Raw genomic sequence first — 26,362 nt, 5'->3', positions numbered from 1 at the left:
TGGTTCACAGCTGCTCTTACAACAGAACCATCCATGGACCTTACTTAAAATGCAGATTTGGGCCCACCTCAATTTACTGAAGCAGAACCTCTAGGATCAGGGCCTCATAATCTGCATTTTTTAAACAATTTTTTTTTTAATTTTTTTATTTTTTCCCCCAAAGCCTCAGTAGATAGTTGTATGTCATAGTTGCACATTCTTCTAGTTGCTGTATGTGGGACGCGGCCTCAGCATGGCCGGAAAAGCGGTGCATCAGTGCGCGCCCAGGATCTGAACCCGGGCCACCAGCAGCAGAGCGCACGCACTTAACCGCCAAGCCATGGGGCCGGCCCTTTTTTTTTTTTTAATTTTTTAACAAGACCCTCAGGTAATTCTTCAGCGCACTCAAGTCTGAATGCCGCTGATCCAGCCAGGTGAGCGCACACGAGCCCCCCACGGGTTAGGGAGCACTGTGTGCGCAGGCTCCGTTCACTCTTGCTGAGGGTGCTGGAAGGTGTGGCCCGTCTTCAGCCTGGGAGCAAACATGGCCCTGGGTCACAGTTGTGCCCTGCATCCTAGTGTTCTTGCACTTTTAATGTCACCTCTGATTAGCCTCCTTTGCCTTATCTTCTGAAGCCTCATGGTTTATGCACCATAAATATGCACTGCTGCTGGGTTGGTTTTGTTCTCAGGCCATTTTGTGGGTAGATTTGTGTTTCCTGGCCATTTTAGAATATCCAGGAGAGCAGACACGTTTCCTGTTTCTTTTGTTTCCTTTTTGCTGCCCAGGGTCTAATGTGGGGTTCTGTACACAGCTGGTGCTGAACTGCATGCTAAATAAAAAGGTGACAACTTAGAGACTCTCAGAGGCCCGTGGGAGTTACTGGAGTTGTGGTGGGGCCCCCTCTGCGAAGCCCACATACCTGCGGCTGCGTCCTCAGCACCCACACCTGCCGAGGATGAGGCACTCCAGGCAGACCCGGAGCAGATGTGGGTGCAGCAAGTGGCCCTCCCGTGTCCTACATCCGCTTGGTTGAGAGCTCAGTTGGGAGGGCGCAGGCACTTGCAGCCCCGCAGAACTGGGAGCGCCGTGCTGCTGTTGGGCTGCTCAAAGCTCTTCTGCAGGGAGCAGGACCTGAAGCTGCACCTCATCATTAGTCCCCTAACATTTGTCGTTAGGGGAGGGCGCAGCACATCTTCAGTGCCCCCCTCCAGCCTCATATGCCAAGCAGCCCCCCAGGGGGAGCAGGATTTGGAGGCGTTCAGGGTGAAATGTCCTGACAGGCCTCTTAGTCTCCCCACCCCCCAAGCTGAGTCAAATTTTAATTGAAGCCTCTGAAGCGCAAAGTCCTACAGAAACCATTACAAGAGTCTTCTGGAAAATAGGGACTGACAACACTCTGCAGGGAGGAGGATGAAAGTAATTCATGGCTCACCAAGCCCTCTGGGCAAGGAGTCCCAGGGCACCCAGCAGACAGCTTCTCCATCTCTGTCCTATTCGAGTCTTCTCCCAATCCTGATCTCATTAAAAGGAAACCAAAAGGGCTATATTATTTGGCTTCCATCTGGCCTCTTGAGATTTAAGGACTTTAATCAGTAGAACGTTAAAGAATTAAATAACTACAATAACAAGAAAGCCGCCAGCTGGCCCTTCCAGTGACCTTGCCAGAGTGCATGGGAGATGGATCGCACCATCTGGGCTTGACTTCTCTCCCAGGGAAGACTGAGCAATTACACCACTTTAGGATCCAAGTTTACAAAAAATTTGCTTCCTAAATGAAGAAGAGTTTTTCCCTAAAACAGCTTATGTTTAAAATATCATCTGCTTCCTGCTTCCCACTGCCCCCACCCCAAACCAGCCCTCTTCTGTTCTCTGTTTCAGGTCAGAAATTCCAGTATGGCATCTTCAGGAAGGGTTGACAGTTCAAGACACCCCAGAGGGCTCCCCATGAAGAAATGTGGGAAAGTCTAAAGGCAGGAAATAAATTATACTGGTTGAAAAGACAAGACAAGTGGTCAAATTCTTCCCCCAAGCCGAAGTCTAGGATTTACCCGTTGTCTTCCTGGAGCCATCTTGTTCTCATGAGGGAGAACCTAAACCTAAATCTGTGAAGGAAAGACGGAGAGCAGGTGCCCAGCGGGTGACAGTCTAGGAGAGAGAGGAGAAGAGCGTTGGTGGTTCATGCTGGCCCTCCCTTTTTCAAGGAACCACTGAGACGGAGCCTAAGTTTCTAGACCTGGGAGGCAGCCCCTCCATTCCCACACACCCTCCTCTGGCAATGGCTGACTAGCCCTTGCCCCATGTGGTGTGTCCCCAGGGAGAAGAGGCAAAGGGAAGCAGGAAGACTCCACAGGAGACAGGATTGAAACAAACTGGGGTTCTGGTTCTGCTCTCTGAAGCTGTGAGGGAGGCCCTTGAGCTCTTCTTCCCCAAGAGGGAAGTGATGGAAGAGGCAGTTTGAGGTAAACCTTCCCACTGAAGGAGACTCTTGAAGGAGACACTTGCAGCCTTGAGCCACTTGTCTGGCTCCCCCTCTCACCTCACTCCCCACCCCCCGCCCAGACTCCTTTCCACAAGCTGTGGAAGCCTGTAGAAGCTTCTTCCACAGCCGTGGAAGCTTCGCCCCCTTGTACTGTTCTGTTCAGGCACCATAAGCAGGCCCTGGAGATAATTGGCATCTTGACCATTGGTGCCCTTTCTGAAGGAAAGGCTCCCTCCCAGGGAGCACCCCAGGCTACGAAGGTTGGGATGGCCATGTTGTGGGAAGAAGTGTGGTGAGGAAGAGCCTCTTCCCTGAAGCTCAAGAAGCAGACTCCAGGGAGAGACCCTCATAAGGTCGGCAAGGACTTGAGGTGGGAATAGAATTGGTGGCACCTGGGTGGGTGGTGAGGCTCCCATGGCTAGGACCAGAGCTTCTCCTGGGCTGTTAAATGTGGCATCAATCGCCCAGGAAGTATCTAACCAGACACCTATCGACATTCTGGTGCTTTCCAGGTCACCGTTTTTCTTCTTGTGCTTGATCCTTACAACCTTTTCAGGGCAGATTTTCTCGTTTTGGAGAGGAGGAAGGCAAGGCCCAGAAGACCACGTTCTGAGTAGAATCGCTGAGACCCAAAGCCACATATTGTTTAAAGCTCACGTAACTAAAGCACACACGGCATCAGAACCCTTGGCCTGCTGGATTGTTCTCTTCAGGGCCGGCTCTCCCCAAGTGGAGGCCACACGGCCCTGCAGCTCCAGGTTCAGAGCCTATCCGGTCAGCAAGCCCAGGAGAAAGAAGCCGAGTCTTTAGTTCTTTAAGACAAAGTACAGAGAATAACATAGACAATACTCTTGTATCTACTATCCAGATTTGTCATTTGTCATATCTTTACATTCTTCCCTGAGCCAGTGTTAAAAGAAAAAAAAAAATACAGGAAATGAATAAACTGTGAGACATCCAGACAACGGAATATTATTCAGAACTAACAAGAAATGAGCTATCAAGCCATGAAAAGACATGGAGGGACCTTAAATGCATATTACTAAGTACAAGAAGCCAATCTGAAAGGGTGACATAATGTATGATTTCAACTCTATGACATTCTGGAAAAGGCAAAACTGTGATGGAGACAGTAAAAAGATCAGTGGTTGCCAGGTGTTAGGGAGAGGGGAGATGAATAGGCAGAGCACATAGGATTTTTAGGGCACTGAAAATATTCTGTAAGACACTATAATGGTGGATACATGTCATTATCTATTTGTCCAAACCCATGGAATGTAGAACACCAAGAACGTAAACTATGGACTCTGCGTGATAATCATGTGTCAGTGTAGGTTCATCAGATGCAACGAAGGTACCTCTCTGGTGCCGGATGTTCACAGTGGGGAAGAATGTGTGTGTGGGGGCAGAGGGTATGTGAGAAATCTATGTACCTTCCTCTCAATTTTGCTGTGAACCTTAAACTGCTCTAAAAAAGATAAAGTCTCTTGAAAAAAAAATACAGAACATTAAGAACAATGTCACCCAAGTCTTGATGACACCCAGGTCTCCACAGTGCTTCATTGAATTAGTTTCCTAGGTCAGCCGTAACAAAGTACCACAAACTAGGTGGCTTAAACAACATAAATTTGTCACACCGTTCTGAAGGCTAGAAGTCCAAGATCAGGTGTAGGCAGGGTTGTTTCCTTCTGAGGGCTGTGAGGGAGAGTCTGTTTCATGCATCTCTCCTAGCTGTGGTGGTTGGCTGGCAATCTTTGGTGTTCCTTGGCTTATAAATGCATGACCCGGATCTCTGCCTTCATATTCATATGCCATTCTCCCTGTGTGTGTGTGTGTTCAAATTTCCCATTTTTATAAGAACACCAGTCATATTGGATTAGGACCCATCCTAATGACCTCATTTTAATTTGATTACCTCTGTAAAGACCCTATCTCCGAGTAAGGTCACATTCTGGGGTACCAAGGGTTAAGACTGCAACATATCTTTTTTGGGGGGGACATAAGGCAACCCATAACACCCACCGAGGACACAGCCTTGCCCCGACATGTGGCGGCTGATTGAGTGCTATGTTGCTATGGAACTGCTCAGACTGTATATCACCAGCCCGGGCCAAGTTGATTTTATTCCATCTGGGAGCTCTCAAAGGTAATTTCACAAGCAGGCTGCAACTCACACCTGGCTCTCCCATCAGAGCAACCTGTCAACACGCAGTGTGGTTAGACACATTTTCCAGGTGTCACAGGATAATTCAACACGTGGCAGGTCAGCCTTTGCTCAGCAGGTGCAGACAAGCCTCCACCTGTCACATTCAAAGGGTCTCTGAGGGACTTGGGTGCACCCAGAGCGTTTCACTTTCTTATTTTGTCTCTGTGCCACGGAACCCACACCAGACATTCCACTGGGGTAGTTCCAACGAGAAATCTCTCGAGATCTATTGCCCAAAACATATACTTACTGTCTGACACAGCCATTTTTATACCTTTTAGAGTCCCTTTTTGCATTGTTGACTCCAAGAAAGCTAATTAATTAATTTAGACACCACTATTAAATTGACACAGTGATTAGTATGATAATCCTTTTTATGAAATTACCTCTGAAATGCTAACTTTTCATCTTTTGAAACTCACTGTGTAAATTACTCTGAAGATTACATTGTACCAGCTTTTGTCTCTGTAAATCTTAATGGCAATTTTTTGCCAAAAGCAATAAAAGCTGTCCTGAATTTACCAGGTCAATCAGGAAGGGAGCAGGCAGGCAGGAAATTGAAGGTGACTCACGCTGCAAATGGGGTTCTGACTGACGCATTGTTAGAACCTGCTGTTGCCGGTTAGCTACAGGGGACTTTGTGCCAATGAGAGGAACAGTGGTAGCCTCATGAAGCAGAGGGACACGCAGAGCCCCTGGTGGCAGGTATCAAGGCTCCCTGTCTGAGAGAAGAGCTAGTGTGGCTCTAAAAACTGGTCCTCTCCCCTTCTCCCTCCCCCTCCCCAGTGCCACCCCCGCATCTCCTCCCAGTGCAGGGGCTGAGTCTATCAGTGGTGGAGACCTCCCAGCGCATCCCGTGTGGGCTCAAAGCCCACAGAGAGCTGCCTCATGGCCCCCGACCCTGAGCAATCCCCAAGTCCTTCTCATGGAGTAGGGGCAGGGAGCACACCTTGGCTATCGCCCTCCACCCTGCTCTACCCAGTGGGCAGGCTCCTGGACCTCAGGGCAATTGAGTCGCTCCAATCATGCGCTCAATGCTGTTGCAGAGAAGGAACTTAAAGCCTGCTGGAGCTACCAGGCCTGGTAGAAATAGCAGCATCCATTTTCCTTCTTCTTTTAAGCTAGCTTTTCTTCTTTTTCTTTTTTTAAATTTTTGTGTGCGCGTGTGAGGAAGATTGGCTCTGAGCTAACATCTGTGCCCATCTTCCTCTATTTTATGTGGGATGCTGCCACAGCATGGCTTGATGAGTGGTGCATCAGCTTGCACCCGGAATTTGAACCTGCAAACCCTGGGCCACCAAAGCGGAGTGTGTGAACTTAGCCACTATGCCACCAGGCCGGCCCCGTTTCTTTTTCTTTTTAATAGTAAGCCCTGTGCATCCCATCTGTGCCAGAATAGTGTTAGATCACTTTGCCAGCCTCTTCTAAGGTTGCAGCACACTTCTCTCTTGTTATGAGAACAGGTGAAGGACAGAACCTATTGAACCTGTGGCCTCATTTATCCATCCATCCACCCCTCCAACCATCCACCAGTCCATCCATCTGCCCATCCATCCACACATCTGCCCACACATCCACCCACCCATCTACGCATCCGCCCATCCCTCTACCCACCCACCCATCCATGCATCTGTCCATCCATTCAGCAGTGTATATCGAGCACCTACTACATGCCAGGCTCTGTTCTAGGTCCTGGGGAAAAACAGAACAAGAACATGACAAAGACGATCCTGCCCTCATGGCACTTAGCTTCTAATAGAGGAAGTCGGACAATAAACGATAAACACTAAGTGAGATGGTGCTCCATCTTTTGGGAAGAGGATAGGGAGTACTAGTGGGAAGGGGCAGTATCTGATTTTAAACAGAGGAGTCAAGGAAGGCCACATTGCCTCCCTCCCATCCCCCTAGCCCTGGCCCCGCCTCAGGGAGAAGGTGACACTTGAATAAAGAACTGAAGGAGGTGAGAGGCTGAGGAAGAGCCTTCCAGGCAGAGGGAACAGCCAGTGCCAAGGCCCTGACATGGGAGCATGCCTGACTGGTCAAGGAACAGCAAGGAGTTGTGGCTGGAATAGAGAGCAGAGGGACAGTGATAGGAGGCAAGGTCAGAGAAGTTTGGAATCCATGGGCCATGGATGAGCTAAGTAAACTTGGCACTTCTGGGTGTTTTACAAGGGAAGAGTGGGTCAGTTTGCCTTGTTCCTCTTCTCCCTTGGCATTCCCTCCTTCTCCTTGCTTCTGTCCTAAGGTAGCTCCCAGGCAGACCACAGCCTCTGAGGGCCCCTGCTAAGAGAAGGGTGTGAGCTGGAGAGCCTGTGGGTGTTTCCTGGGCCCTGAAGCTGGGATTCTTTACCTGGCCTGGGGAAACTGAGGTTAGAGGGCACCTCCTTCCAGCTTCCTGCGGAGCGGCGCTGCTGTCACTTCTCCGGGCTGCCACTTCTCTGGCCAGGTTCTTTCTGCTTTGCTGAGGCAGGAAGCCTACCACCTACAGCCTCCCCTTGTCCCGAGTCTTCTCCCATCCCTGCGTACAAAGGTGAGAGCTAAAAGCGAGAAAGGCCCTCCCAGGAGCTGCTGGGCAGAGTCTTGTGGTGGAATGAGTTTCTGATGAATCTAATCTGAAGCCCTGAACGGGAAGAGGTTTCTGATGCCCTCACGTTGCACCTGAGAGAAGACCCCAGTGTGTGAGAGGGCTCTGGTCAGAAGCTGGAAAGCAATACAGTGAAAAATAGACAGTCCTTGTCCTCTGGAGGGGTAGGGGGCTCCTCTCTGTGACCCCACCCCCCAACCCGATGCAGGAGTTATTCGGTTACTCCATGACACTCACCCCTTTAGCAAAAGGATGACTTTTCTACAAGCGTGATCCCACACTGAGGTGTCAGCTTTCCAGGGGTCTGAAGGAGGGTCAGGGAGGGCTCAGGAGGCCTCTGAGGGGAGCACAGCAGGGGGCAGCTGCATCCCCCACCTCACCCGGCAGTTAGAGAGCAGTGGGGCAGTTAGAGAGCAGTGGGGCAGTTAGAGAGCAGTGGGCGTCTGTGCTTCAGACAAAACCTGTCTTTGGCCTGGGGCTCTGGAGCCAACCTCTGTGGCTGCCTTGGCTGAGCTGCCCCATGGAAGGATTTTCTGGAAAACGACAGCCAGGTGTGAGTTTGGGGAGGTTCTGAGAGCTTGGGCATCTGTCTTCTGCTCCCTGGGTGTGACGATTGAGTGACAGGTGGATAGCTGTCACAATAGCATGTGTGGTTGCATTTTGGGTGTGTCCCCAGCCCTCCTGCTCATCTGCCACTCCACTGAGGGTGCCTGACTCTTCCCCTCTTCTCCCCCCATCCGGGCCCCACATGGTGTTCCAGAACAACCCTCTACCATGTGCATGGTGAAGGGGCCTTCCTCCCTATTGCTTTTCTAGTGAGCCTTTTCTTCCACCTGAAATCACTCACACATCCAGAGAGCTTTATCAACTGCCCTCTGAGTTGCCATGGAAACAGAGCATTCTTCCCTTCTCCTTTTTCTGTTTACTTTGGTCAGGGACTGCGGCAAAAACCAGCCTGTCGCTGAAGGAGAGGGAGGGCAGTGGGGCGGGGGAGAGGGAGGAGGGAGAGCCAGCCGCTCTAAACCAGATCATTCCGGTTCAGAGTGGCTCCCGCTTCAATCCTGAGGGCCTCTCCAGCTAGGCGTGGTGGGCTGCAGAGGGAGGCTCTACAAGGGAGAGGCTTGGGAGGCCACTCTGGCCAGCACTAGCCGCTCAGTTCCACATTAGCCTCCCCTCCTCTCCTGCCCTCTCTGCCTCCTGCTGGGGCTGGGTGTTATGTGGCGCTGCCCCTGGTCGCTGGACCTCTGCTCGGAGGTGGGCGGTTGTTCAGTTCACAAGGGCGCTCTGCTGAGAGTGGGGAGTGATGGGAGCTGAAATTCAGCTCTGCGCTGGGGCCAAGCACCCTCACCCCGCCTGGACCACCGCCGTGTCCGCCTAACAGAGGGTCCTGCTACCCCGGGCACCCTCCTTGCGGCAGCCAGAGGGATCGTTTTGTGTTCTCTCTGGCTTCAAGCTTCCCACTGCTCTTAGAATAAAAGCCAAACTATTTGCCCAGCTCTTCATGATCTGCTGGCCTGCCTCTCCTTCCTCCGCTCTTCCCCAGGTTCCTCTTGTTCCTGTCGCATGGCTTCTTCCCCTTCCAGAAGACACCAGGCTGGTTTTGTCCCTGTCTGGATGCTCTGGTCCCTGATGTAATAACGTTCTTCCCCATACGCTCTCTAGCTCCTCGGTGCACATCTATTGGGTCCTCAGAGGAGACTTTCCGTAACTTTTCTTTGTAAAGCAACTCCTAGCTACTCACAGCAGCCTCCTTCGTTTCCTTCCCCGGGAGTTATCTCCCTTCTCCCCACCAGATGGAAGCTCCCTGAAGGCAGGGCGTATTCCTCGCCACATGCCCAAGTACCCGGCACTGCACTCGGCGCGTACTAGGTGCTCAGTTAGTAACTGGCCCAAAAAGAGTGAGCGCCAGCCCCCGGCTTCCCAGCCCAGCGCTCCCCGACTTCCTCCCCGGGGCAAGCGCAGCAGGGCGCACCGCCGGAAACAGGGAACCCGGCGGCGGGTGCCCCCTCCTGGCGGAGCTCCGCCAGCACCGCTCCCCGCTACGGGGAGGCAGGGAAGCCACCGAGGCGGCTCTTGGCGACGCCTGAGTGCAAGCACCAGGCCATCTTGCTGCAGTCGGAGAACTTGGACTCTGACGCCCAGTCATGTGTGCAGCGGACGTCCCACTTCGGGCAGCGGGGCAAAGGCCCAGGCGGCGGGCATCTCCCTCCCGGGGAGGAGGCGGCGCTTTGGGGACCCAGCGCCTCCGCGGCTGTCGCCCCGTCCGTGGCGGGGCCGCCCAGAGATGCTCCAGCACGGCCCTCCCCGCCCACCCGAAGGCTAGGGGGATGCGGTTCTCCAGACGCCATTCAATAAGGTCTTCTCGTTAACGACCCGCTGCCCGCAGCCAGGCCCCGCCCAGAGGATGACAGTTCTTTCGCAGGAAACCTTTGGGAACAGCAGGCAGGGCCACCTTTTCTGGGCTTTGCGGGTCTGGGTAACTCCCTTGGCCAATCACTTAACTTGGATTGCCTTGGACTACCAATCTGTGAAATGGGGGTAAGATCTCCAGGCTTACAAACCAAACACAGGTTTGCTGAGGAGAAAAGGAACCATGAAAATGCCTGGCTGACACTGCCGGGAGGAGAGGCTGGGCTCTGCAGTTGTGGTGGGGTGAAGCAAGGCTGGAGTTCCGGGCCCTGACACCCTAGTGCACCCCTCAGGTAATGCCACTCTGAGAAACCTCTCGGTTCCTCATCCTCATGGAGCGCATCTTGGTGGGTAGCAAGTCAGGCCTCTTTCTTTCAAGGGAGTCTGGGCAGTGCAGGGGGAGGAAGGAGTAGAGGCTGACATCCTGAGCCATGACCTTGGCTGTGTCAGTTCCCACTCCGCCTTTTCCTCCAGGTGAGGCTTAGGTAGTAAACAAGACCCCAGATGCCGGGGTGTATTCCTTTGCTGTAGGCAGAGCAGGTAAGTTTGTTCCCTTGGAGTGGGGGAGATTTGGAAAACACCCTTGACAGTCACAGTGAGAGCCGCCTCAGCTCCAAGAGCCAGACAGCTTTAGGTGAAAGGTTCAAGAAGGATGAACTGACCAGTCTGTCCCCTCTAAGGTGGCACAGACTGAATGACAACTGCCTTCTCTTCATTTCACAGTTGCCAACTGCAGTAGTGCTTTAAACTCCTGGCCTGGGGCAAGGTCCTGAAATAGTAAGTGGCCAGAGCTCCCACCTGTCTCTGTCCTTCTCTCCTCCTCGCCCTGGTACCTGCTGGGATGGTCACTGCCCCTCCCCACTGAGCAGGGCTTTGCACCTTCCTTCCTAAGTGAGCTGCTGAGCCTTCCTGTTGAGCTGACTGCTGGAGAGGAGCTTGGACATGTTTGTGTTTGCGAATCTGAGAAAAGTGTCTCCCTCTTGCACTTGAGACTTTGAGGCCAGACCCTGAGGCAGGACGGGTGGATTTGCCGGGTCTGCTTTGTCCGTCACTCACAAACCCTCTACCTCTGCTCTCCTCGCTGTGGAGTATGTGAAAGAAAAAGCCTCTGCCCTAGAATAACATTCTTGCTTGATTTTATGAATGGACAGGATGGTGAGGAAAAGGCTCTCGGCAACAGGATAAAACCACACTTAAACCTCGAGAGTACTTTTTAAAAATTCCCTCCCTCCCTCCCTGGCATTTTTTCCTTCTACTAGCTTCCAAGATTGGCTTTTAAATCAAAGATTCCCAAATACCCAAATACTACATCTGAATCAATGAAGAACTTAAAAATACTAATACTCCAGGCCCACTGTTTGAGTCACAAGATCACTTACAATCATTGACGTAGTCAGAAGGCACCCAGATTTACAGTATCCTGAAGAAGAGCTCGATTGAAAGAGCTGTGAAGGGTTCTGCTTTATAAAGGGGAAAAAAAGAAAAAACAAACTACAACCAGGAACATACTTAAAAAAACAGTCCCTGCTGGAGCCCTTCTCACCTGCCAACCCATCTGACTACTGCTAGCTTTTTGGGCTGTTTTTTTGGATACCTATCTTGACATCTCTGATTAATCAATCTGCTTCCTGGTTATTGCTTTAATTTGAGACATTCTATATATTACCTTCCTGCTATGGAAGATAAGGATTTAGTTCATTTACATCACCCCACCTCCCCTGCCTCATCCTCTCATGTTTAGTCTCTTTATTGGTTAACTTTGTAATTTTAAGTAAATACTTCACCTTTATTTCTTGTTCCATCAATTACAGAGCGCAGTAATACTAAGTACCTACCCATGCTGACTACGTGCCAGGCACTGTTCTAAGCACTTTACACACATCTACTCATTTAAACCACACAATAACATCCAGAGATAGGTTACTATTATTGGCCCCATTTTAGGGAAAAGGAAACTTAGGGCCATTTTACTGTTATTTTAGTGGTTCTCCAGGAAGGAGAGGAGATGAAGTTGGGTGGCCAGTCTGCCATCTTTACACTGAGTTCTAACAGGGCAAGGACTGGGAAGTGTTCGTTCTGGCCTTTGCTCTAGTTCCCTGCTGGACAATTAAGTATGACGGCGACAAGTAAAGCAGCGAGGTCTCTCGGTCATCTCGCCCAGCACGGAGCACTTAGCTCAGCTGTGAGACAAGGATTCCCAAATGTTGTAAACCAGCTAAATTGGAATCAACTGAGTTTGTTAAACTAACTCACCTACTAAAACATAATCTTTGGGATTTGGGCCCAGGAATCTGTATTTTTAAGAATCACGCTTCATGCTTTGGAAACCAGTGGTCATGGGGGCCTGGCAGCTGGCTTTGTTCTAGTCCATACTGCATTTTTTGCACTCTTTCTCAGAGTCTGCACTGCAGGTATCCTTACTGTGGCACTCACTAAGGGATGACCTGCCTTTTGCAGTAGACCTCCTATCATGGTAGGATCAAGGATCTTAAATACCAAGATCAAGGTGAAGAGCTAACTCGAGTCCAGTCCTCGTGCCGCTGCTCAGCTATGATGCTCACCATTATGCTCCAGGCTTTTGGTCATGATCACAGAATGTTAGATCTGCAAGGGACCTTGGAAATTATCTACCCAACCTCCTCACTTGACAGATAAGTAAACCCAAAAGGCCCAAAGAAAAGCAAATTGCATATAGAACTCTTCTGGACTGAACCAAGAGCCAAGCCTGGTCTCCCAGCTCTCCAGGTCCTCTCTTTCTAGGACCATACTGTCCAAAAGATAGCCACTAGCCACATGTGGCTAGTTACATTTAAATAAATTAAATCAAATTAAAAATTTAGTTCTTCAGTCACACTAACCACATCTGAAGTGCTCAATCGCCAGTGGCTAGTGGCTACCACATATTGGACAGTGCAAATATAGAACATTTCCATCATCGCAGAAAACTCTATTGGTCTAGCGCTGGTCTGGAACCTGGGACTTTCATTTGAAGGTAGTATGGAAACTGGATGGTTTTATCATTGTCCTCTCCCCTCAAGCAATTACTGCAGAAGATTTAACTATAAGAGAATATGGTTATACTGTTCAGTTGTAATAGCTTAGTCATAGCATTTTGACAAACTAGCATTTTATACATGTAACTGGAAGAACAAAACCACCCAAACCAACTAAGCCCCTGAAATCTCTCCCCTAAGCTAAGATGGGCTTATCTAAGGACCGAATCAGACACAAACAAGAGTGCATTTCACAGCTCTGCCTGGTCTAAAGTCTAAAAGGTATAGGATCCATTTCTTATTCCTGGTAGGTCTGAGGGGAGTGTCCTTTAGAAGTGGTAGGAGAAATACACCAAAGGAAACAAGACTGCTCTGCATAATAAATGTAAAGTATTAATTGTAAGGTGAGCTGGGAAGCCTTATAAATTAATTAAGGGGTAGGAATTCTATCTTTTTCTCTTTGTAGATTACTATTATAATATCTAAGATTATTTGTTCTGGGAAGGTGTATTTGATCCAACAGTTTGTCAATGGAAACACTGAAAAACAAGAGGCATATATGCAATTCTGGACCTTAAATGTGACCAGACTCGGAGTGTCCACACCTACTCTGGACTTAAGAGACTTGAGTAAAGGTATTGCTGGAAGAAGGCATCCTATTAGAGGATGAAGTGACACAAAGCAGAAGTTCTGGAGAGGGAAGCATCTGGAAGACCAAGGCCAGAACTAGGAACTGTGGTTTCATTCCCAAAAGACACCTGCAAAGAGCTCACCTCTTCCTGGGGCTTTTCCCTTGAATCATAAAGAGAGTCAGGACTCTGTATGTAAAGTTTCACATTTTCCCTGTGAATTCCCTTAGTTCCTCCAGCCCTTCAGAAAAGTCTTGATACATTCATACAAACTTGTCTAGTGGTGGTTTGGGGAATGTATGGATGGGGCAGTAAAAGGGAGTGTGACCTGCCCCATAGTCACTCCCCTGCTGATGTCCTGGAGGGAGCAGCATTCTGTTGAGGGGACTATTGTGTGTCCATGAGTTCCAGATGGTGAGCAGAGAGAAGGAGCCCAGTGAGTGGAGGTGGACAGTGGATGACCCACAGATATTCGAGAGAAAAGTGGACCCTGGTGGGGTGGTAGAGAGATGGGTGGAAACACGGGGGCCGGTGTAAGCATAGAGGTCATACAGGTGAGCTCACAAACACACAGGTGAGCTCACAAACACACAGGTACTGTCGGACAATCAAGGTGGCCTTGAACCAAATAGATTTGGGTAAGATTTATTGATCAGATTGTTTTAGAAAACCAACAGCAAAACACTGACAAGGTACATAAATACAGATTGGACATTTTAGGGTAAATTCACTATATTTCCTACTTGCTTGTAGGAAACCAGGTAAGGTGGAAAAGCTGTCCTGATCATACGGCATGCACACCACACTGCAAAAGGACGTCCACACTATTTAACAGGACTGTGGCAAATAGCTTTAAAGTAAGGCAAGCATCATGTGTGGCCTAAGCACACCCTGTACGAAGAGCCAAGCCCAGGCTCGCCCTCAGACTGTGTATGACAGAGGCTTCTCTTTCTTGCCTAGGTTCTTCCAGTAAAATCCTCATTGGTAGGTGCCTTTACAGGGAAATGCCTGGCCCTGTCCCTACTTCAGACTCTGTGTACAAGGAAATCACTTTAGAGAAAGTCAGTGTGTTTCTGATGCCTCCTTTGTATTCTAAATGTGCAACTAGTAAAACAGCAATTACTATAGCTTTGTGAAACTGCCTCTGACTCACCCTGTACAGTGACTAAGCAGGGCCTTTAAAAAACTTCTAAAAAGTGACAAAAATAAAAACATGAAAATTATACTAAAAAGTGGTATCACCTTCGAAGCACAACTCAGAACTTCTTTTCGTAACACCAGATGAGGGAAGAGGTCGCTTTTCACCGAATCTAATAACCTTGGAAGGGAAATGCCATTGCTGGACATGATCTGGTGGTGATGCACACGGAGGTCACAGAACTCTACCAAGCCTATCTCAGGCCCTGCCAACGCTCCTAGAGTCCCAAGGTATTTGGGGAACCAAAGCAATTTAAGCTAATGGTGACCAGTTTTTGGAGCTTAAGATCATGGGACCATAAACCCTCATCCATCCTGGAGCTCAATGCCAGAACAATGAAGAATAAGGAAAATGGCTTTTTGTGCTACATCAGAGTGCTGGCAGGTAGACAATTCAGAAACCAGTGCCACTTTCTAAACATCTGTAAGACCACATAAAAACAAATTGTAAGACCAAGATAGTCTTACAGGATAATTCAACCTTTCCTACATGCCAAGCTGTATGGCTGGAAAAGGTATTTCCAAAGGAAAAAAAAAGGCTCCTGCAAGAATAGAGGAAAAGCAGGTATTTGTCAAGAGCCAAAGATATGTGTTCTAATGATGGGATTTCCTCTGCGTCATACACAGCTTTTTCTTCCCATAGGTGCTAAGAGCTCTTTGGTGGTTATAAGAGAGACAGCCTAGAACTCAGGGCAGGAGACTATGCCGAAGCAGAGTGAAGAGTAACATCTACACTCAGGATTACGACCCATGGGTCCTAAGTTCAGCCTTCAACAGTTGTCATCAAATTGACCAACTACAGCTCATCAGGCTGCTTACATGTTTGCTGGTTTCTAGCCCCTCCGTGAGTCTTTTCCATTTCTAACCACTCATTAGCCCCACTCCATTGAAAAGGAGGTGCTGTGGGAAAGGGGTAGGGAGGAAGAAGAAATAGAAATCAATCATTTAATAGAAAAGTTGACACACTGATTATCTATGGATTTCAATGATCTGTGCTTTACTCTTGCTACTCCTGGTAACCAAAGGTCACTGTTAACATACCTTTTGCTTAGAAATGTTAATGTTTATTATTATATTTTTAAATCTAACTATGTAATGAACATAAATACATTAGAGCAAATTTACATCATGTCACTAGGGCCCTGAAAAAAGATTCTGCCAGTGGAAAGGGTTTCAGCTTGGCCCCTGAAGAATAGTTAAAATTTCAATCTATTCTATATTGGTTTATAGATTTTCCAGGAAGTGGAAAATACTTTATTAAATGAAGAAAGCACCATTTTCTTCATTTAATAAAGTATTACATTCACAGGTAAATTAGCATATACATAAGAGAACTGACAGTATTAAATATTAGGTTTTAATTCTCCATTTAGGAAACTCCTTATAGGTAGACTTCCTTGTTCCTGGGCAAAGAAATGTAGGAAGATATGCAAACATGAGATAGGACAAAGATGACAGGGGAAAGGTCTCCACTCCAACAAACCCAAGGAACAAAAGTATCTAAGAACTGGAGTACGAAAACATGGACTTGAAAATCCAGCTTTACCAAGAGTTAGCTTAAGCCAGCTGATCACATCTCAAATTCTTGGTATAACTTAACTCTGAATTAATGAGCTGGCTTTCCCAAGAGAAATTTAAAAAGTAGTCTACCTGCTTTATAGTCACACCGTATATATAATCTGTATATATTCATATGTGTTACTATATATTGCACTTAAATTTACAGGACTGCAGTAAGATGGCTGGGAGTGCCTCAAAGAGGCAGAGAAGCAGCAGACATAAATCTTCCTAAATCAAGTAACAGTGTCAGGATTTCAGAGTGCTGGTTATAGGTACAAAAATGACTGGGGATCCCTTATATAAAATTCTAGTCATCTACATTTAAGTCATCATACACACAGTCTCGTTTGGCATCCAGAACACGTGCATACGTGTGGTTCCATAGCACTCAGAGCTGGTCATACTACATCATTTTCACTAGTGTTATATTAAAAGAAGACATTTTAGACCAAGGATATGTACTTTTATGAAAACATCACACACAAAGTTTTGGATGTCAGGCCTCCAAAGTCTAAAAGAAGACAGCCCTCAGAAGGCTTAAAAAAGGATGCTAGCAAGTGTGGATTGAACCAGACTCTCTTTCTAGCTCTCTGGTATAGCAGAGCTAGAGACCTGCTTATATCCCAAGGACCATGGGGAATAAGCACAGAGGCTGAGTGTTCAGTCTTTGGTCCCTATACAAATCCATGACAAAAATCCTTCACCACCCTAGATAGCATGACTTGTTTAATTCTGGATATGTTTCCCCCAAATATCCAGAGACCAGGCTGGAGTCATGCAGCAAAGCTTTGAACTAATGGGGCTGCTCAGACTGATTTGCTCTGGAGAAAACTCGTCTTTGGAGCAAGCCTAGCAGTGGGTGATAAGAGGTTAAATGTCAAACAGACTGGTCACAGCAAGATGGGGGTTGGACCTCTAGAGGAGTTGCTCCTTTTCCTGCCTCTCCCCCACTCCCCTCCCTCCCCCAAAAGGACCCAAACTCACAGGTAAGTGGTTATTACAAGACCTTGCAGAACACAAGCTCCATGAACTCAACCCAACATGGATGGGATGGTATAATAAGGCCTGGAAGTTAGGAGTCCAAGTAGAGGCCACAGTTTTGTTTTCCCCAGAACTGAACACTGAATGGCACCTTTTTAGCCATAACTCAAAGGTGATTTTAAATCCACACATGAGCTAAAGAGATCCCTTCTGGGATGAAGGAAAAAGAAGAATAACTTCAAAAGCTAAGTGAAAAAGAGGCACTTAAAGGAAAAATGTGTCCCAAATCTCCCATCTGAGTCTCCTGTTGTGAGGTAACCAATGGGATGATCGGCACTTTGCCCTCTTGTAGGCCTTCAGCACCTTTCATACACCTAAAGACTTCCAAATGCTCAGGTCTCAGTGACTTGCCCAACTACTCCAGCAGCCTGATGGCAAAGTAAGTGAAAATTTAGGTCATTTCTTTTTTAGAATGAAAAAACAACACAAAACAAACCAGAGCTAAAATTTCACACCAAAAAGTGAATGATCTTCACTTTCATTCCTTCCTCATGCTGGTTTTTAAAATGATATAGTTCTTCAGGAAGGATGACCTGTGGCTTTTCCCCCAAGAGCTTTTATCCAATTACTCGACAATTATTCACAGCACCATGCACATTAAAGCAGACAGAAAAGGAGGCAATAAGCCAAGGAAAAATCAAGGGCCAACTGGCTTTCTAGAGATAAAATCCATTGCCTGAGAAAATGGCAGGTACAAGGCCCAGAGTTAGAAAAGAAATAAGTTCGGAAAGAAAGTGGCCAATATGACAGTCAAAGCTCACAAACCAGAGCAGAAGCCCTCCCTGCCCTGCTCTTCTCTGGCCTCTCACGAGCTTACGTTTATGTCCCATGGCATTTACACCACATATTTAGGGTCTACAATTCCCCATGAAGAAGTCAAAGAGATACTTGAAACCATTAATAAGTATAGGAGAATTTCAAAATTGCCCAGAACAAAGAACTTTGACCACCATGTTTCTTGATTTGAAATGTTCTTGGTGCCATAATTTCTAAGAGCAACCATAAACAGCACAACTACAACACACACATAAGTCTTTGACAAGGCAACTCGAACCACTGCTGGCACCATAAGGATGAGAAAAGAAATCACTAATCAAGAGCTGCTGAACTGCTTAACTTTCTTCCTAGTCCAAGGATAGGTTTGGGTATCTAAGCAGCAAGATGTCAACCACTGCTGCCATGAGATCCAGCTACTCAATTAGATGTATCTTTGAAAACAGTAAGTTAAATATCTAGCTTTACACATAACCTGCAAGATTCTCAAGGTTAGCCTTCTTGTTCTATCCCCAAAACTTCTTGTTGCTGGATTTAAAATTTTTTAATTTTATTTTTATTGATGATGTTGCTTGAGCATTGGCTGACACGGTCATATGTTCAGAGTTCCTTTAAAAAATTCTTTATCTCATCTTGATTCATAACATTATTAAGGTACTTTCAGACTTTCTCTCAACTTCATCAAGGAAGAGGGAGCATGTGAGTATGTGTGTGTGTGTATTAGGGCAGGAGGGAGACAAGCAAAGAAAGAAGCACAAGGGAAAGTGAGATTCCATAAACTTAAAACCAATTTACAGAAAGGCATCTGATGTATTTTCTGAATAAGGCCTTGATCAGGGTAACCAATCCTCTTTGTAGCACATTCTACACTGCCCATAAATAAAGGAGTCTCTTTAAATTAACATTTCCAGTATCAATGAACAGTCCTGAAATCCTCATTTCAAGCGCTCGATGAGTCCCTGTGTGAGTCCAAGGTGCAGAAGCTGTGTTCGGGAGAGGTTTGCTAGGTTAGGGAAGGCCGCAAGCAGCTTCTCCCACGCCAGTTCCAGCAGGCTAGGTACCACCAACCAGATCTTAAACAATGACCCAGTCCGTTTGTTTTCGTGGATGTTCACTACTCCTCCATGAATGTACATGCAACCAGCCTATAAACAAATGGCAGTCAAAAGAGGATAAATTCAAATAGGAGAGAAACAGATATTTAGGCTGAAGATTCAGCAAAAAGAATTCATAGTAGGCTGAATTGAGATGAGGTGAAACAAAAAATTTCACACTGATCCCAATAAAATTCAGAGATCAAAAAGGTTTTAAATAATGAATGAGTTACTAAGGAAAAAACTAGAGTTTTTTTTCACTTCAACGAACATTAAACTTAAGACTATATTAAGTATCTATTGTGCCAAATACTGGGAATACAAAGATAAAAATAAAGGTCTTCATATTCAAGATCCTCATAGGATCTTCACTAACATGGCATCTTGGGGGTAAAACTATTCTGCCCTCCCAGGAAACACCTTTGATATCACTGTCAGGGCCTGAATGCCATGCATAGCATTTCACATTTATGCTGCTCTTTTAAACTTGTATAAATGTTTTTTCTCCTCTTTTCTCAGAGGAAGAGCTAGCTTTGGAAGAAAGTTTTAAAAACATCTTCTTAATCTAAGGTTTGCTAACATGAGAATCTTTTTTTCCTGCTAATATCCCTAAAAAGATTTCCTTATCATCTGCAATCATGTAAGGAAGATATGAAAATTAAAACTTACTGGTGTAACAGCCGCACAGTGAAAGTAAACTGGCTCTGGCATGGTAGCTGGGAGCTTTACCCACTGAAAAGTCTGCAGGTTCAACTTCCAGATATCTCCCAGGATCACTTCTCCATTATAGCCCCCACAAATAAACACATCTATCAAGAAAAGGGAGAGCCAAGATCAGACAAAGGAAAAGAGCCACAGCTACAGCATGTCTTATAGTAGATCACACAGCTAGCCGACATGGGACCAGTTCCGTGATTTCCCCGTATCATAGAGGACTTCAGCTGTGTGGTCTTCTCCTGCTGCTGTCTTGTCCCTCAACAGAGTCTGGACCCTATGTCAGAGTCTTTGCTAGGACTAAGGATGTAAGCCTCCAAGGAGGCTTCATGTCCAGGTTCTCGAATTCAAATACCTACAGGTGCCATATAGAAAGTGAATGAGCAAGGTCTGAGGAAAATAAACAAGTAGGAGGTCCAGGGAACAAACAGCTCTAAAGGGGGAGATGGCAGTGCAGCTCCAGCTGATCAATACCATGTAGGACTTAAGGTCAGCAATTGCCAGATCTTCCAGTTTTTCAAGAGAAGCTGGAAATCTGGATTTTTTTTAAAAAAATGAAATATTTTTAAGTATCAGCCACTAATTCAAGAAATTTTAATACACATATGAGCCAAACAAAACACATTTGCAGGCCACCAGATTGCGAACTCTTCTTTTAAATGACATCCTAGAAAGGATAGACATTCATCTGCCCACAGAGACAAATGTTCTCTATGTAGACATTGAACCTGAGGAGAAACATTGACTGCGATGTTCAGTTTGGGGGCACAAAAGAGGCTCCTCCAAGCTTTCTTCAGCCCAAAGAAGACAGTTTGAAGCCCCATTTGATCTGTACAGGTATTTATGTCAGGAACAAAATCTTTCCAAAATCAAAGGTTTTTTTGTTGTTGTTATTTTGTTTTTTTGTTTGTTTGTTTTTGTAAAATCAGTTAGTTATAACTAATTGGACAACTTGTAACAAAGGCTTTGTGAATCTTCAAACTAAATGCTCAAAGCTAAGGCTGAATTCCATTTGTATGGTGGCTGGTCTCAGATGTCAATTCAGGACTAGATCAAGTTTAAGCCAATACTTAATTAAACTATAAAATACACTGGAAACTTTTTTGGCTAGGACTCAAGAAAAGTACAGCTCCATTCTTAGAAAGGCAAAGCTGAACAATGCCACTATCTGTAAATCTTACCCAAAAAGCAGAAGCATGATAAAAAGCACCTCTGTACTACAGGCCGCAGCACAATCCTAGTAAAATCTGAACTAAGCTGCTGAAAGGATACAAACTATCAATACATTTATACACACCTTCCTCCCAGAAAAAATTTAAGGTGGTATATCAAACTATAAAATAAGCTGTAAATTCAGAGACAGCAAGGTTACCCAGAGAGGAGTCATTTGTCACACTTAGATAAAGCAGCTGCAGCTGCTTTCTAAAGCCGTACAATGCCTCTGCTGTGATATGGCCAAAGAATGAGCTAAGAGTTCTATTTGGCAACAGACAGAGAACAGAATAAACTTTATAAAATGACACTCTGAAGGAGTTATTACAATTGTAATCCACCAAGGTCTCTCTCATATGTCAAGATTATTAGTATTACCCACTGTAACCGCAGACATCTGTTGAGGTGTGGTCTGAAAGATCAGGTGGTATAAGAAAAGCCTATTTATCACTGATTTTCAAGTTCTCTGATAAACACCATACTAGTTTACTTTACGAAAATTGCTGAGAGAGGCATAACTTTATGGATTTCCCTTTAAGTTTAAACTACAAGAAATAGACTCTTCCCAAAGTTAGGCCTCTTTTAAGGAGCTATCATTAAGAAATAAGACATTCTCAGCATATACAATTACAAAATTGGAAACAGAATGTTATTTAGAATCCTTACCATTTTTTATTTGAACACAACTGTGACATCTTCGGGCTGCAGGAAAACCTGCCAAACACATAAACATAGAAATTCCATTATTCACAGAAAGACTGAGAACAACGTTGATATGACATAGCAAAAGACATACTATGAGTAACTCACTTAAAACAATCCCTTTGTTGCTCTAAGCAAATACTGACTAGTCATTCCAATCCTTCCTTACTTCACGCTAAAATAAAGCCACCAGAAGTCTCATCATAACAGTACAACGTTAAGGTGCCAGGGAAATAAAGTGGGGTGGCAGGGGGCAGGGGTTACTAATGGCTTTCCCAAGCCCTTTTACCCACAAAGAGACAGGTAGATCCTGATTTAAGTGCCTATTTCTTATCCCACTCATATTTCCCCACTTCCACAGAATTCAACAATCCTCATTACAAGTCTCTGCTCAAATGCTAAGGAAGAATAATAATTGAGCTAAGGAATACAAGTGATTTCTAATACCAGTTCAACAGATATTTTACTTGTCATATAACTCAATAAAATTACTTTTTCCCTTCCAAAACCAGTAAAAGTATAAAATACATTTATTAAAGATAAATGAATCAATATTTTAAATTTACCTATTTTTTCATGGGGTTTTGTTGCAATTTCTTCCCATGCATTCGTTTCAAGGTTGTATGCATGGATCTTGGAGAGAAAAAAAAGGTGATACACACACAAATAATTTTAGTTAACCTGAAAACCAGACTTTTAACAACAGCCTGTACAAACACATATTCTTGGTTGAAAAATCTTTTCCTTTGCTTTTCTCTGAACTTTCCTAATTCTAACATAAGGCAAAACATTAAATGAAACAGTTGAAAATCAAGCACGTATATGATTTCAATTTTTAAAAATCACAGGAAAAAAATGAGGTAAAAGAGTTGTAATTCTGCAACTTGCACATTTTCTACAATGAATATGTATCATTTTTATAACAGAAGAAAGCAAGTGTTGGTAAGAAAACACTGGAATGCAGTTTGACAAAACTTGAAAAGACCATTAAGGTTCCAAAGCAGACCAGGGCCCTGTAGCCTAACCTAGATTTCCCCTGGGATATGTGGATTCAGAAATGCCACAGGGATGGATGAATAAAAGCCCTTCAGAGCTCACCTGTCTAGAGTTAGTGACATGTAGCCCTAAACGTGCCTGTTCTTTTTAGATACACAGCATCGAAGATGAGAGGGAAGTGACATTCTGAGAATCCTGGTTCTAATTCTACTTAGTCGATCCATTCAAGCTATTATATCTTCCTTTTAGTCACTTTCTTCATCCAGCTTATGCTAGGGATAATTTTCATGAAGTATTTTCAGTGTGTGACAAATGCGACTGTCAACTGGAAGGTATATCACGGGCAGAGTTTGGCCTTATACAATAAATAGCATCTAACACAAACCAGGTGTTGATGAAGAACCTGCTCAAAAATTAAAATATCTACAGTAACAGAATTATCTTGCTTAGTATGACAAATGCCTCTCTCTATCCTTCTCCCTCTTCTTCTTTTTTTTTTTTTTAAATATACCTTGTTTAAGGAATAAGCTGTCCAGGAAGTACCACCGCCCAAGATGTAAATCCTCTGCCCATCATGCGCAATTTCATGTCTGTATCTGAAAATTTACAATAAAATCCATTTATAATGAAGTGAAAAATGATCTACCTGAGATTTAGCCACAAGGCTTTTTATTGCATCATTATTTACAATAATAAATTATTAGAAATAACCTAAGTGTTCAACAAAAGTGAACTGGTTAACTAAATTATAGAATATACATAAAATGGGGGCCTGCCCCGTGGCTTAGCGGTTAAGTGGGCGTGCTCCGCTACTGGCGGCCCGGGTTCGGATCCCGGGCGCGCACCGACGCACCTCTTCTCCGGCCGTGCTGAGGCCGTGTCCCACATACAGCAACTAGAAGGATGTGCAGCTATGACATGCAACTATCTACTGGGGCTTTGGGGGGAAAAAAGGCGGCGGATTGGCAATAGATGTTAGCTCAGAGCCAGTCTTTCTCAGCAAAAAAAAGAGGAGGATTAGCATGGATGTTAGCTCAGGGCTGATCTTCCTCACAAAAAAAATTAAAAAAAAAAAAGAATACACATGAAATGGATTAATATGCAACAATAAGAATGTAGGCACAGAGAATGGTTAATATATTGAGAACTTCTTTTCATGTCATCAACTAGAAAAAAAACCCAGTTATGTAAGAGCAGATAGGCTATAATCTCATTAAAAACTTATAGATAAACAAATATGCAAAGAAAATGACTATAAGGATACATCCAAAATGTTACCCCTGGTTATCTCTGAGTTTAGATTTTGTTTTTTATTTTCTTCATTTTGCTTCTTTCTTTCTTTTTTTTTTTTTTTGTGAGGGAGATCAGCCCTGAGCTAACATCCGATGCTGACCCTCCTCTTTTTTGCTGAGGAAGATTGGCCCTGGACTAACATCCATGCCCATCTTCCTCTACTTTATACGGGACGCCGCCATAGCACGGCTTGACAAGCAGTGCGATGATGCGCACCCGGGATCCGAACCTGCGAACCCCAGGCCGCCGTAGGAGAGCACGCGCACCTAACTGCTTGCGCCACCGGGCCGGCCCCTCATTTTGCTTATTTCTATTTCCTAGATTTCTATAATCTTTTTGGGATAACTTGTATAAGGAGGGGACTTATTACAGAGTTTTAAAAAGTCATCTGCCTACGTTTAATTAGAAACCCTAGACTGTGGGCTTTCAAATTAAGATACTTATTTAACAGATACAAAGATATCAGAAAGATTATGCTACAAAGAACTGTGAATATAGTGTGAAACGCCTACCCTAGAACTTTTATCCAAGTAGTCTAGCTAGAAGCTGAAACAATTTATAGTATGTCCATAAAAACGATTCAAAGAAAGCAACCATGTGAAAATGCTTTGAAAACTTAATCTATTTCCTCCTTTCCCTGAAGGCCCTGGTGCTGATAAAATAAATTACATCAAAATTATTCCAGTAACAGTCCATCTCCCAAGTCCTCTCATGGTAGTTCTACTATAATCAGCCCACTAACATATTACAATGAAGATAAATTCTTCCTTAACACCTTTATGCCATTTTGTTTAAGGGCAACAAAGAGATATTGGAGTAGCCTAAACAGGGTGAATAAGAAGCTGTTTACTGTCTTTGCTTTTAAACTGGAGGGGGAAAAAATGTCTTTAAGTTTTTCAGTGAGTTTAATTTTAAGAGGCAACTGCTATTAGGAAAGAAAAGTGCAAGATCTAGGACTGCTCCTAGAAGGCAACTAGAGAGAATCATGTGATGTTTGAGTGTCTGACAGAGCCCATTAAAATGCATGACTCTTCTTCCATTCTACCCTCCCTTCCTTTTTCCCTCCTTTCCTCCCCTCCTTCCTCCCTCCCTCCCTTCCTTCCTTCCTTCCAGCCATCCATTCATCCATCCAATCAATATTCAATGAGTACCACTATGGGAATGGCACTGTGCCCTGTTCTCCCTGTTCTGGGTGTAGAGCTGTGAGCAAATGAGCCAAAGAATCCTAATATGAAAGTTAAGAAGGGAAATAAAAAAGTAACTAGAAAGTAATTGTTTTGCCAGTAATATGATATTTAGTTGCAACTGCTACCACTGGTTTCTTCTTCAAAGTGTTACTACCACCCTAATGCAGAAAAACTGAAGAGGAAATAACATGGAAAAAATTCTATATAGTTCAGGAGGAAATATCATTCCCTCACCACAAGACCCTTCTTTAACGCTGAACTGGAATCTGACAGCCAGGCTAAAGGGTTTTCTTCAAACCATATTACCAATATTCTCAAAAAAGTCAAATCTTAGCAAGAAAGAATAAATATGCTTTAATCCTAGAACCTCACCTCTCTTCTGGTAGATCACACGATAGGTTGTTTGGTTTGAGTTGTGTCCACTCTCTGGTATTGAGATCTAATTTGTGCAGATCTGTGCTGTAAATATAGCCAGTTGTCCCTCCAAAGACATAAAGTGAGCCATTGATGATCGCCATGGCCTGGATAAAGAGAAAAGGTGAACAAAACTGACTCGTGAACACTTGATTAAAGAATGTAAACTTACTACATATCCCCAAATCAGGTTTTATGAAATTCTCTTGTACTTTTTAACCTTTTAAAATATCAGACCCCTAAAGGACTAAAGATTTTAGAGAACCCAGAGATGATTTTTAAAGGTAAAGCTTTGCTCAACTGGAAACAAGGTTCTACCTTGATAGGCAAGGGGATTAGACGATCCTTAGGGGTCCCAGCCAACCAAAGAATTTATATATCATGGACATGAGCACTTCCCTGGAAAGCTGCTTCTCTTTCTAAGCAGTCTGAACAAAAATGCTCTCAGGAAGCAGCAGCAGATATGAAAAGAAACCATCAGAATCTCTTAAGGAAAAACTCTAGAGTTGGCAGTCCTAAAAACTTGACATTTTCCACCAGATTCTTCTTCAGTGTAAGTTCAGCTTTTGTAATGGTCATTTCTTAGAGTTTAAATGCCTCCTGTGGTGGGATACAGAGTTATCCAGTACGTGCCTCTACACATAGCTCAGAAGCTATTTATTAGTACTAATGCCAGCCAGTTGAGAAAGAAGCCAAAGCTTGGTTGTTTTAAGCTAGCCCCTTATTCTCAAAGGGTCTCTGATGTATGGTGGGGTGCTCCCTATCTTTTTGGATATAACTTTTCAAACCTAAGGTTTGAAGCACCTTAGAACTAATCTCTATATAATCTGGAGTTTTAGCTCAGATCCATCTGTATAAAAGTCTCTTACCAAGTGCAGGGATCATCTACTCTACT

General features: G+C 45.0%; 1 protein-coding gene across 3 annotated transcripts in view; it reads right to left on the bottom strand.

Annotated features, from left to right (window-relative positions):
- Positions 1–13,897: 13,897 nt before the first annotated feature.
- The window catches only part of KLHDC10 (kelch domain containing 10), a 56,045-nt gene continuing 43,580 nt past the window's right edge, over positions 13,898–26,362 (bottom strand). For all 3 annotated transcript variants that reach the window (XM_058529930.1, XM_058529939.1, XM_058529949.1), the window contains 6 exons: positions 25,426–25,574; positions 23,085–23,169; positions 22,144–22,210; positions 21,542–21,589; positions 19,619–19,758; positions 13,898–19,000 (listed from right to left, as the gene is read on the bottom strand). In XM_058529930.1, the coding sequence (XP_058385913.1) occupies positions 18,791–19,000; positions 19,619–19,758; positions 21,542–21,589; positions 22,144–22,210; positions 23,085–23,169; positions 25,426–25,574 (699 nt within the window). In that variant the 3' untranslated portion in view covers positions 13,898–18,790. The remainder of the gene's footprint in view (positions 19,001–19,618; positions 19,759–21,541; positions 21,590–22,143; positions 22,211–23,084; positions 23,170–25,425; positions 25,575–26,362) is intronic.

The sequence above is a fragment of the Diceros bicornis genome, chromosome 3, assembly GCF_020826845.1.
Source record: "Diceros bicornis minor isolate mBicDic1 chromosome 3, mDicBic1.mat.cur, whole genome shotgun sequence".
In the NCBI taxonomy this organism is placed as follows: Eukaryota; Metazoa; Chordata; class Mammalia; order Perissodactyla; family Rhinocerotidae; genus Diceros; species Diceros bicornis.
This window is presented reverse-complemented; position numbering and strand designations above follow the sequence as displayed.